Raw genomic sequence first — 13,204 nt, forward strand, 5'->3', positions numbered from 1 at the left:
TTGCTGTGTCGTCACATGGCAGAAGGCAGGAAGCTCTCTGGGGTCTCTTTGATAAGGGCTCTACCTTCAGTGAGGGCTCTACCCTTCCGACCTAATCGCCTCCCAAAGGCCCCACCTCCAAGTACCATTGCATTGGAGATTAGGTTTCAACATAGGGATGCTGGGGGGCTACAAACATTAAGACCATAGCATTCAGTAGGATGGGACTGGGAAGCTGAAGGAGGCTGGCCAACTTTTCTCTTTGGCTAAAAAATGACTAACCTTCAAGAGGCACAGTCGATCAGAACAGCAAGACTAGCAGTTGCATCTCATGCAGTGCGTGCCAGGCACTTCGGCAGGCACCACAAATGCGTGGTACCATCCCTCACTTACTGTAGTGAGGAGGCGGACCTTCTCAGGTTCCTCGTGCAGTCAACAATGAGGTAGAGAGACACACACTCAGGCAAGTCTGACTCTTACCCAATACACTACACTGTCTCCATTACCGAATTCACTCCTCTTTAAGGTTGTAGGCCCTTTTCCTCGCTGGCGATCGAGTAAAATAAATATGGGCAGATTACATGGAACATCAGAAGCATGCAGTTCATCAGTCAATTTTCCCAAATATAGGACTATGTTTTGCCAACTCAGTCTCAACTTCTTTCAATGTCCAATGCACTCCAGTGATGGGCATACTTTATGTAGAGCTGAAGTGAGTTTTGTTTCTATTTAAGTAATCCCTAGAGCCAAGGTGGGGCTCCAACCCACGACCCCAAGATCAAGAGCCACATGCTCTGCCGACTGAGCCAGCCAGGCGCCCCTGAACGGTGAGTTTAGTAACGGCAGCAAGCTGTACCTGTGAACTAGCTGTTCTGGGAAGGTGGTCTTCCCTGTAATAAGTCTGCTTATAAACTGCCCATCAAACAAGACAAGAGGCAGTTTTCTTCTAACTGAAGGGCCAGCCAGTCCTTTTCCTTTCTAGAAGAGACATCGTAGTGTTGAAAGCATTTCCTCCATCAAGCTGCCCTCCAGTCTACACCCTCGCTGGATTGCAGGAAGGTACTGGTGGACGTAGTCTCAGGTTCTTGGATGGCCTTCCCCATGCTTCCTCAAGCTGCCTAGCAACAGATTGCCGCCCCCAAGCCAGGCCTGCCTAGTTTTTGCTCTAGCTACCTTTGATTTGACAGGAACCTCAGGAAAGGGGGTGTGGGAGAAGAGACACAAGCAGCAGGATGGGAGCAGTGAAATTGAGAGAGCTCTGAGGGGAACAGGTATTGAGTAGCTATTGGCATGTGACAATCAAAAACCAAGTATGTGATAGAAAAATCATCCTGGGTAGAGGCAGCAAAATAATTCCAAGGGGTGCTTTAGAAAAGGTAAAATTTGGTACTTTACCCTGCCACTGTTAATCTACATGTACCAACTGCTGTCCAAGGCCTGATTGAAGAGGTTAAGTGGCAAATCTTTTCCCCGATCAACACAAGTAATTTTTTTCTTTAATACTCATTTTAAAAAGTATTCTAAATATATTTGTACTCTTAATATTCTACCTGAACTCAACGCATTTCTCATTCCTTCAATTAAAAATGGGGTATGTCAACTGAATTGAAACTATCATCTCTTTTGGGGTTTCAAATTATAATTTGTAAAAACTGTTAAAGTATAAATGCAATGCAGGCTAAATGCCTTGAGCTTCACCTGGCATAAAATAATAAAATATTAGCTGATTCATTTCAAAACAAATACAAAATGCAGACAGAACAATGATAAATTTTACTTTAATCAAATTAAAGTCAGGAATATAAAGACTCTGGCTCAATTTTTCTTTAATTTCCCAAATATCACTTATTTTCCTACTGTCTTAGCTTAATTAATAGGAACACTATAATACACTTGTTCCAGAAAAAAAAAAAATTGTGATTACAAATAAAAAATATGCATCCAAAAGTCCTTATACACCATTTAATATACCAAAATGTCAATGCCAAATTTCTGATTTTAATAAAGAAAATTCTTAACATTAAAGGAACATTGTTTCATTTATAATGTGGACTTTTAAAAGACATCTAAACATGAAATGTAGTAAAATTATTGCTTCCAAAGTTGGCACAATCTATACAAGACAGAATTGAAACAAAAGCAAACTGCACCAAAGCCGCCCCAAGAATCTGTCTTTCTCCCTTCTTCGGACATTTTGCACAGCTTCATGAAGCTATCGTTTTATAGTTTTTACCACGAAAGGGATGTCTTGCCATCTGGATACTTAAATTCTATACATGTTAAGATATATCTTGAGGATACTAGTGTGTTAAACCACAGGAATGTCTTAAATTTTCCATGCTAAGCAGTACAATAAATGCTTGACAAACATTAATATGAAGTTCTGCAGGTATATTACTTTGCCAGACAATACAAAACAATTCACAATGCAAAACCAAGAGTATTTTCATTATTTAAAAAAAAAAAAAATGCAAAAATGCAACATTTATTTCACCATCCCTGGAACTGGAAAATAGCTATTCTTTTAATTGACAGAATTTAGGGAAGTATTTTAAATGTCAAGATACACATGCTGAATATGAGTTATAATATAAGCACCAGAAATCTGAAAAGTTTACAAAAATTCTTTAAATGTGTAAGGTGCATTTATTCTTGAATTACATTCAGTTTGAGAGAAGAACCAGTACCCCAAAGTTCATTAATATTTAAGAAATAGCTGGATAGCTTCCAAGTTGGTTTACAGCAAAATAAAAATACTGCCTTTAGTTTTTTTATACAAGTCATCTAAAATTTAGATTCAAAATTTAAGTGCTGTCTTCTATTGTGAGTCGTTTGATTATGTTCCAGTTTAAGATACTTCATACACTATAGGTATTTAATGCCCTAACACAAAAACAAAACAAAACAAAAACAAACAAACTTGAGCCATTTAGTGAACATCTCAAGTGAACACAATTTTATGTAGAGCTGGGTATGAAATCATCTGGAGTCAAATAAAGATTATTTTTTAAATGTTATCAGTCCACTCAGTATTTAAGACTTTCCTAAATATGTCGTTATATCTTCAGGCAAAAATTGCTATTACGAAGTTAGATGAATACAGAATTACATTTCTTGGTTTACCATCAAAATAATGGTGACATTAAAGCATGCCTCTTTCTAAACCACTTGGTCAATGCTGGTAACAATTAAATAAGGAAACCTCCACCTCCACTACATAGCCACGGCTGTCCCGAACCCATGGTTAGGGTGCAGAAGGGCCGGGGCCCGTGTCCCTGGCTCTGTGTGGCTGCCGCCCCCGGCCTCATTCTAAGCGGCTTCTGTGAATTCAAATTATTCACACTGCCAACACAAAACCCAGAAAGCTACAGTCCTGAATACCACCCACATTTACATATTTCCTTTTTTACCGTGTACATTAAAAAAAAGAATTCTGTTGTGCTTTTCACATATCTGATATAGGTTTTCATATCGTTTTATTTCTAGGTTTTTTTGGGAAGAGAAGAGAAAAACAGAAAAAAGGTACACCAGAAAGTCAGACTATAAAGGAACATTACACACACAACTAGCCAAGTATCTTTGTAATTTAAAAGATACTATCATTAAAAGTCAACATATATATGCATATATATATACGAATATGTATATATAGACACACACACGCATACATATATAAAATAAAACAAAGTCTCCTCCCTAAAATCCATATTATTCCATGATAGGTTTTCACAGCAACCCGTATGTATATCAATATATTTTTCACAATCTATTCAGTTATCCATTGGGTATGCTTTTAGAATTAAAAGATGTCATTACTGTAGCAGTCTAACACTGTACTATTATTAGGGAAATGTGCTTAGAAATGGTTCAGTGATCTGCTCATTATGATGACTATTTACAAAGGCATCTATTTACGTTAGCAATAAATAATCCTGATATCAAAAGAGATAATGCTCATGCACACACCGAGATGGCTGCATGCTCCTAAAGTATTTACATGTAGCTTCTCTGTCACAGCTCAGCCATTAATAGTGAAAGTGCGTTTCCTTCAAGTTCCTCTGCATTAATCTTGCTTCTGGGGGATGCATCCTTCCATTTCGACAACTTCGGGCCATCCTTCATATTTGTTTGTGTCCTTATTGTTCTTTATGTGCTGTTGGAATACAGTAATAGTATACAGTTTAAAAAAAAAAAAACAACCTTTATGAACTGCTTCTCTACCATAACATACTTTAGTGTACTCGTTTCAGTAACACTCATGTCAGTGATGAATTCATGCAAATTACTGCTCAGAGAGTAAATGAGCAACCCCTGGGGCCGGGCAGACCTTCAAATACCAGCCGAAAAGAACAAAACAGTGCAGAAGTTTTCAGAAGGATCATTTGTTAGCCAAAAGGCAAAGTTTACATTCTACAAAGTTCTAAAGTATTTCTAAACTTAACTGATTATACTATCAAAAGCTCAAATAAAATCTTTATGAACGCTTCCTAAATGGCTCATGATAAAGGCAATCATATGCCGATGCACTGACATATAGGAAAAAATTTTCCATGCAGAATAGGACTATTTTTCAGTTTTGATTTTAAATCAGTGCATGATTATTTCAAGTAACTGATTACCAAGAGCTTATGAAAAAATATATAAACATATTTAATGGCTGCTTTGTCTAAGTTTCAAATAACTAGGATACGACTATGCACTATATGGTTTCACACAATTTACTTTTGTCCATTAATTATGAAAGTCTAAGACACTAACCTGTTCAAAGGGGCTTTTTGTCTTGATGCCTTTCCCACCACAGAAGACCCAGTTGTCTCTAAAACCAAGATTAGTAATAGATGTACTTCCCAATTCAGCAATGAGCCGCCGTGCCTCATCATTGAGTCTTAAAGAGGAAGAAAAGAATACGATGAACAAAGAGCACTGTATATTATCTAAGTAATACTGATTCGCCAGTATATTAACATGTAACACGGATGAGAAAATACCAGCTTAAATAAGAGAACATAAAAAAATATAGAATTTTTTTCAGAGCAACATTCCTGCTATTTGAATTCTCTAGTGACAACAGACACGAAATCTAGCAATTAGTTTTAAGTTTATTCTATGAAGAAATACCTTTTAGATGTCTTTATTTTACAATAATTCACTTTCATCCACATCCATCAAATAAATAAGGGATGCTGTAGTTAGCAGATGCCTACTTAGGTTAATACAAGGTCTTAAGCAACCCATATCTTCATAAAATTAAAAATCACTTTGAATTTCCACTAATCCCTTTGTGAATTACATCTGAATAAAGGTAAATGCTAACAAAAATCTAGGTGCTTCTAATACTATGGTTTCTTTAAAAGAAAATGAACCTTGAGAGTAAGTATATAAATTATACTTTAATAATAATGTCGAGTGATTATTTAATAAAAATGAACATTAACCAGACAGCAGTTAAGTACCTGCCAACGAGGAAGGGCAGTGGCAAAAGTCAAGTGGTAGGGAAACAGCTAAATGAAATTTGGCATTAAGGAATTTTGTGTAGGGGGGGCGCCTGGGTGGCTCAGATGGTTAAGTGTCTGCCTTCGGCTCAGGTCATGATCCCAGGGTCCCGGGATCGAGTCCCCATCAGGCTCCCTGCTCAGTGCCGAGCCTGCTTCTACCTCTCCCTCTGCCATTCCCTCCACTTGTGCTCTCTGGCTCTATCTCTCTGTCAAATAAATAAAATCTTTAGAAAAAGAAATAAATTTTGTGTAGGTTATTATCTTAATGCTGAGAATTCTCAATATCCCCTCTGTCTCACAAAAAAAGAAGAGGTTCAGTAGATACATGCTGGCTGTAGAGAAAAAAAAAAGGCAGTAAGGTCTCTATAGCTCCCAAAAGATGGCACTTAACAGGTCAGTTGGAGAGGTCTGTTCTGCTAAAATCTGAGTCAAGGGAAGTTTTATATTTGCAAATAGCTGGGGGTGGGGGGGGGATCACTAAATGCAAATAGCACGAGTGAAGAAGGTACTTATTTATCTGACAGTGTTGAAACATCTCTTGCTTGTATCAGTCAGCTCCTTCAATGTATTAATGAAAGAAACACTAGGTACAAGAGTTCTCATTTAATTAACTTCAAGATGAACAAAATAATTTGTTTTAAAAAAAAACTTCATAAAAAAGAACGAACTGCATATATATATATATATATATTAGACTTCCAACTGATGCAAACCACATCCATGGGCAGTGGAACTTTTTTTTAAATTTTAATTCCAGTGTAGTTAAGATACAATGTTATATTAGTTTCAGGTGTACAATATATTGATTCTATGATTCCATACAACACCTGGTGCTCTTCACCACAAGGACACTCCTTAATCCTCATCACCTATTACCCCATCCTCCCACTCACCTCCCCTTCGGGAACCAGCAGTTTGTTCTCTATAGTTAAGAGGCTGTTTCTTGGTTTGTCTCGCTCTTTTTCCTTTACTTGTTTTGTTTCTTAAATTCCACCTGAGTGAAATCATATGGTATTTGTCTTTCTTTACTGACTTCACTCAGCATTATATTCTCTAGCTCTATCCATCTATGTCATTGCAAATGGCAAGATTTCATTCTTCTTTATGGCTAATATTCGTGTGTGTGTCTGTGTGTGTACACGTATATACATATCCACCACATCTTCTTTATCCGTTCATCTTTCGATGGACCCTTGGGCTGCTTCCGTTATCTTGGCTATTGTAAATAATGCCGCAATACACATAGGGGTGCTGCTACCCCTTTGAATTAGTATTTTTGTATTTTGGGGGGTAAACACCCAGTAGTGGAACTGTTTTAACCACAGCCTGGGCACTGCTCTCCTGGAGGAAGTTCACTAGAATCACTGAGAAAATCACCTATAACCCTACAATATTTAGACTTTCAGACCCAAATCTATATAAAGTGATGCACTTACAACCTGGTGAAATAAAAATAAATGAAATAACTGTGCAAAAGAACCCCTGGAGTCCTGGCCTCTCTGAAGATTTTGAGACCTCAGAGACTCAAGTCCACGTGCTTCCAGCCTTCTCCCCAAAGTCTGCAGCCACATTATCCTATGCCATGCTTACATGAATCAGCCATCACTCCACATGTTTGCTGACTTGATAAGCAAGGTGTGTATTAGAGGGACACTCCCTGAAGGCATTGCCTGAACCCTGTCTTCTTGTTTCCACTGGCACCTCATGGGCTCTTAGGGTTGCTCAATAATGAATGAATGTGAAGTTCACAAATACCAAGGGACTGCTTTAGATGCAAAAACTGCCTGCAAAGTAGGTGGTTTATCCCAGTGCAGGCCTGGCTGCCTGCAAAAATTGTGAATCAATTAAGAAATACATTGAAGGGCAGTCATTTTTACTCCAGTACTTCTGAATTTCAGAACTTTTAATTTTGATCTACGTGAATGAACTAAGCCAAGTTAGCCAGAGATCTAGAAGCAACTGGAAAATTTCGCTTTGCTTGGACTCCCTCCGTTCATCTCTCCTTCCTCTTCCTTCCCCGGGAGAACGCCCGCGGGTCCCGTGCAGGGAAGGGCGGGGCACAGCGGCCTGGGAGGCTGTCTGTAGAAAGGCCGAGGGGCAAGCTGAAACCCGCCGGCGGACCGGCAGCCTGGATTCGGCGGCGGCTCCCCGCACTCCGGAACTGACGGCAACGGGACGCTCGCTGCACGAGCGGCGCAGTCTACGCAGAACACCTACTTCTGCCGGGGAGGCTGGAACTTGGGGGGGCGTCAGGCGGGGGTGCCTCTGAGCAGCAGCAAGTAACATCCCTGGGCACCGAGGCCCCAGTACATGCCAGACAGCACTTCGCAGTGCTGTCACCGTCTGTCGCCGGAGGAGGGAAGCGCACCCTGTGCGACTCCACCTGGGAGGGGACGCGGGGAACCTGAAGCCCAGTTCCCGCCAGACTTCACTCAGCGCACATTTCCCCTTTGCTAATTTTGCTTTGTATCCTTTTGCTGTAACAAATAGTAGCCATGAGGTGAGCAGGGCTGCAGGCCGGGTCCTGCGAGTCCTAGCAAATCATCAGACCCAGGGGTGGCCTGGGGCACCCCTGCCACATGTCTCTATGTATATCTAAGTATGGTTGTAAAACAAGATTAAGTTTCTCAATAATTTCTAAAGTTCTCTGCTCTGCCTATGTAGAATTTGAAGGATTTCATTATTCCTTTTTCAAATCTTTCATTTAAGTAGAAGACGATTTCATGTTTCAAAAAGAAGTTTAAAATCATGCAAAGGTAGCCAATATTTTCAGCACTGATTCAATACACATCAGGTATCAAAATGTCCCATTTCTTTACAAGCCAGTGTAACTAATGTATACATGGTATAAATTTTAAAGATATAAGCTTTTATTCTATGTAGGAGCACCTTGAGTTTGTTACAAATACTTTCATCTCCACGAATGGTCTTAACTCGCTGAGATGCTGGGGCACGTGGGTGGCTCAGGTGGTTAAACATCCGACTCTTGATTTCAGCTTAGGTCACGATCTCAGGGTCGTGAGATCAAGCCCCGCGTCGGGCTCCACACTGGGTGTAGAGCCTGCCTAAGACTCTCTCCTACTCTCTCTGCCCCTCAGCGCCCCTAGCTTGTGCTCTATCTCTAAATAAATAAGCTATTAAAAAATAAAAAACAAATGCTATTAAAAAATTAGCTGAGATGTTGAAAATTTTTATGGAATAAATTATTTTAGTTAAAAATTTTCTTTAAAGTGAATCAAAAATTATTCTGCGACAAACAAGATGGCAGAGATAGGGACCAAGTTTTTCTGAAGAGATTCTAAAGCTGCACAGGGGCAATAGGGAGTAGCAATGGAGGCAACAGGAACGGGAGAGGGGGCGACTCAGAGATCCGCCTCCATCTTTGCTGGGGAGGAGGAGCATCGGAGAGCCCCACAGTCATGCCACCACAACAGGCCAATGCTCCCTTTCTTGAAAGCAACATGGAGAATTAATATTCTGGGCCCCACTCTGATTAACAGGGAAGAACCACTTGGGAAGTAGAAGTGTCAAGAACTTTGGAAGAAAATCGCCATATTACTTCAGGAGATTGAAGAAAAAGCAAAGCTAGGCACAGGTGACCATGCAGCCTAGACTTTAAAGACAGCACATTATAAAAAGTTCAGATTAGAAGCTCTTATGAAAATAGGACTCTTCAAAGACAAAAAAAAAAAAAAACCAAAACCAAATAATTTTCACTGTATAATTGCTAACGATCTTGGAAAAGAGGAGGATAGATTATAAATTAGTGCTACAACAGGAGTGTTCTGTGATGGGCACAAACTCCGAAGTGTCCAAAAATATAGGGCAAATCATATTACTAATGAGGAAACTCTGAATATTACTACCAGGAAGACCGGTAGTGCTCAGGATAAGATGAGACTCATAAAACCATTACAGGCCACACAAAGAACTTTTGCTACCAAGTGCAAACAACAAAGGGATCCACTGTTTCACAAGAATGATATAATATGGAGATCAAAGCATGCCTGCCTTTTCCAGGGAGGCAAACACTCTGATCGACATAAAAAGGGAAGAGCAGTTCAGGAATGTCTGTATCAGTGCTGTAAAGTAAACTGAAGCCTCCAGGCCCACACACGTCACACAGTTAAATTCTAAGGAACTTCAATATAATCTTCAAGGTAGTGTCTGTTATTTTAGAAACATCATGGAAAATGAAGATGTTAAGTCATTAAAAGTAAATTACATATTCCAGTCTTCAAAAAAAGGCAAGGAAATTTTTAGAAACAATGGTCAATAAAGCTACTTCCAATTTTTAGCAAATTCTAGAATGGATTACAACAAGGAGAGCCTGTGAACAAAAAAAAGAGGGGGGGAGGAGGAAAAAGAGGGGGTAGTGAGGAAGAGGGAGGAATAAATCAAGCCAAGTTAAGGTCATGTCAGCTATTTCGGCATCTGAAGAGGTTTGCGGGCAGGAGATCAGGGCAGTGTAATTAGCATAGCTCATGAATTTCAAGTGAGCATCTGAGAGTCTCTGAAAACAGCCTCTGTGAATAAAATAATGGAACAGCAGCTGGATGAGGTGCGTGTAGGGTACATGGGCAGCTGTTTAAAAAACAGTTTCTGTAGTTGATTAACAGAAGAAACCCTTGGAGGAGGACCCTGGCAGGATGGCGCATCGCCCTTGGTAAATAGTTTTATCAATGACTTCAACTTAGACACAAGAATGACTCTGGAGAGACTACAAAGCCTGGATCATGGAACTCTCATAGGACAAATGTCAGCATCATGACCTAATGGGCCAAAATCAGCAAAATTAAATTTAACAAGGATAACAAGGATTAAACAAAATCAAGTCCTGAATGTGGAGAAAGACCTGATTTGGCAGTGGTTATAAAAAAAAAAAAAAAGGTCAGAGAGCAAATGAAATGATCTGAGACTTTAACTTAACCAAAAATTCACGAGCCAAAAATGTGACGTGACCTTTTAAAGAAAACGAATATAATACTAGTCTGTATAAATATTCAAAGAAGCGTATCTCCAACACGGTAAAAGCTAGCACCTCCGCTGTACCCTGAAATGGCCAGACCCCATCAGGAACCCTGGGTTTGACTGGGGCACTCATTTTAAAGGGTTTATAATCAACCAGAGAACCAATGCCCAAAAAATGCAGCCAGGAGAGTAAACCCACCTAGAAACTTAACACGACAGAAGGTTACAAGAGCCCTGAGTACTAAGCAGGGAAAGGGAAAACTGAAAGAGAAATGCTCATTAGTTTCAAACAAGTAAAGCATCAAATGACTTGGGGAACATATTTATTGTTCCATTTACCCAGGCTAAGACTACTAAGACTACCAGGTGGAATTTAGAGGAAGACCAACCCTGAGAACATAATGTTCGTTGACTTAGGGATACTTTTTTGTTTTGTTTCAAAGAGAGAATGATGAGATACTGGCGCCCTTCAGAGGTGCTATTTGTAGAACAGTCCCTGGGAATTCTGCCCGGCGTAGGGTGCGGAGACAAGGACTTTTCAGATCCCATACTTCAGGACACCCGCATTTAAACCCTTCACTTAGCCAGGAGGTACACGTCATAGAGTGTTGTCTCCAAAGGGAGGAATACAATAGCAAAATTTAGCTTGCTCATTCAAACTATTATAATTCTTCATTAAATGAACAAAAAAAAAGAACTTATGTTAGAGGGGTCTGGGCAGAAAGTAGGCATCATTAGAGATCTGCATTCTCCAAATGTAAGTGTTCTTAAATATAGTTGTTGTTTTGTTTTGTTTTAAATGGGCTTCCAGGGGTGCCTGGATGGTGTAGTTAGTTAAGCATCCAACTCTTGATTTCAACTCAGGTCATGATCTCAGGATCCTGAGATCTAGCCCCAAGTAGGGCTCCACGCTCAGTGGGGAGTCAGCTTCTCTCCTCCCTCTCTCCCTCCCCCTGCACACACACTCTCTCTCTCAAATAAATAAATCTTTAAAAAAACACACACACAAATAAAATGGGCTTCCTTGTTAAAATCAAGAAATACTGGGATAAACAAAGGTAAAGAGGTTTCCTTAGGGCCAAAGTTCAGGGCCTTGCATTATAAATCCCTGAAAGGGGCAAAATGCAAGGTGCCATCTCCAAACTTATTCCCCCAGTACAGGTTTAGAGAACTGGGATCCCACCAGAACACACTTTGGGAAATGCTCTGATAGAGACCAAGCCCAGACATTCTCAGAAGTTCACAGTACAGCCAAGGAGCTCACTGCAGATAGGAGTACTGGGATCAGACAGGGACAACTATAGAGAACGGATACCAACTCCCTGTTGGAGAAAGCAGGCACATCCATTTCATATTCTAAACTCTTTTGGGTAGGGGCGCCTGGGTGGCTCAGTTGGTTATGTGCCTTCCTTTGGCTCAGGCCTTGTTCCCAGGGTCCTAGGATGCAGCCCCGGGTCAAGCTCCCTGCTTGCTGTGGAACCCGCTTCTCCCTCTCCCTCTGCTGCTCCCCCACTTGTGCTCACTCTCTCTCACGAATAAATAAAATCTTAACAAAAAAAAAAAAAGAAAAAAAAAAAAAGTAGACTCTTTTGGGTATAAGTGGGAGAACAAACTACTCCTTATGAGGCAAAATCCAGCATCCTTATGTAAAGAAAAGCACTAACATACATCAGTTGAAGCAGAACTTCTATTCCCATGAAAGATTGGGTATTCCACCACTGATGAATCATTTCAAATGTTCCACAGATACCTGCCAAGGAATATGGTTATATTTTGTTATATTTAATAGATGTAGATGGCCATTTATAAGGATTGTCCATTTTTGTATAAAGGACACGATACAATTTATTTAACCTGTATTTGGAACAAGAAGTATTCAAAATACAAATTCATGTGCCCCAAAATGAAAACGCACACAACTGAATTCATTTAACTGCATAGAAGTTGAATCATATACTCATACATATACAAGTGTAAAGACATCCAAGCTTAGATTTTTGTTTTTGCCTTACAGGTTGAACGTCTTCTGAGGCCGCTTTTGGTATGTGATGGGCACCAATAAATAGCAGCTAAAGAATAAACATCATCCTGCCTTAGTTCTTAGGTATGACCACAATTTCTTATTAGAAGAGAAACAGGTCTGAAGCCGAGCAGGTATAATAATGAAATAACATGATGAAAAAGAGAGGTCATGTGTGTCTATTCAGAAAAGTAGGGTTTTTGAAAATTTTTAAACCTCAAATTATACATGTAATATCCTATCAGCAAAAGCAAACAGCAAGTTACTTGGTTTTTAGTAAGGAAAGCCTGATTACATTGTTTAGTTCTATGTAGCTAAATGGCAATGGATGCATATGCCAATTTTACTGATCTACGGATTTAACACATCCTTAGTTGAACCAGCTATAATGTATGTCAAAGAAAATACTTCAGTTTTAAAACAGTCACAAAGTAGCCCTGTTTTTTCTTTTTTTTTTTTTTTTAAAGATTTTATTTATTTTTGAGAGAGAGCACGTGAGCCTGAGCGGGGGGAGGGGCAAAGGGAGAGGGAGAAGCAGGCTCCCCACTGAACAGAGAGCCCAATGCAGGACTTGATCCCAGGACCCTCAGATCATGACCTGAGCAGAAGGCAGACGCTCAACTGACTGAGACACCCAGGTGCCCATAGCCCTGTTTTGTTAGTGCAAATCTGCAATAATGTAGTTACACGTTAAATACATGTAGAAAAAAATCAATGAACAGAAAGACATGCCATATTC

The 13,204-nt window shown here is 39.8% G+C and overlaps 1 protein-coding gene across 3 annotated transcripts in view; it reads right to left on the reverse strand.

Annotated features, from left to right (window-relative positions):
• Positions 1–1,741: 1,741 nt before the first annotated feature.
• The window catches only part of FAM3C (FAM3 metabolism regulating signaling molecule C), a 52,303-nt gene continuing 40,840 nt past the window's right edge, over positions 1,742–13,204 (reverse strand). For all 3 annotated transcript variants that reach the window (XM_035021002.1, XM_035021004.1, XM_035021003.1), the window contains exons 9-10: positions 4,738–4,864; positions 1,742–4,132 (exon numbers count right to left, since the gene is read on the reverse strand). In XM_035021002.1, coding sequence (XP_034876893.1) covers positions 4,043–4,132; positions 4,738–4,864 — 217 coding nt within the window. In that variant the 3' untranslated portion in view covers positions 1,742–4,042. The remainder of the gene's footprint in view (positions 4,133–4,737; positions 4,865–13,204) is intronic.

The sequence above is a fragment of the Mirounga leonina genome, unplaced genomic scaffold (assembly GCF_011800145.1).
Source record: "Mirounga leonina isolate KUSES-001 unplaced genomic scaffold, KU_Mleo_1.0 Mir_174, whole genome shotgun sequence".
In the NCBI taxonomy this organism is placed as follows: Eukaryota; Metazoa; Chordata; class Mammalia; order Carnivora; family Phocidae; genus Mirounga; species Mirounga leonina.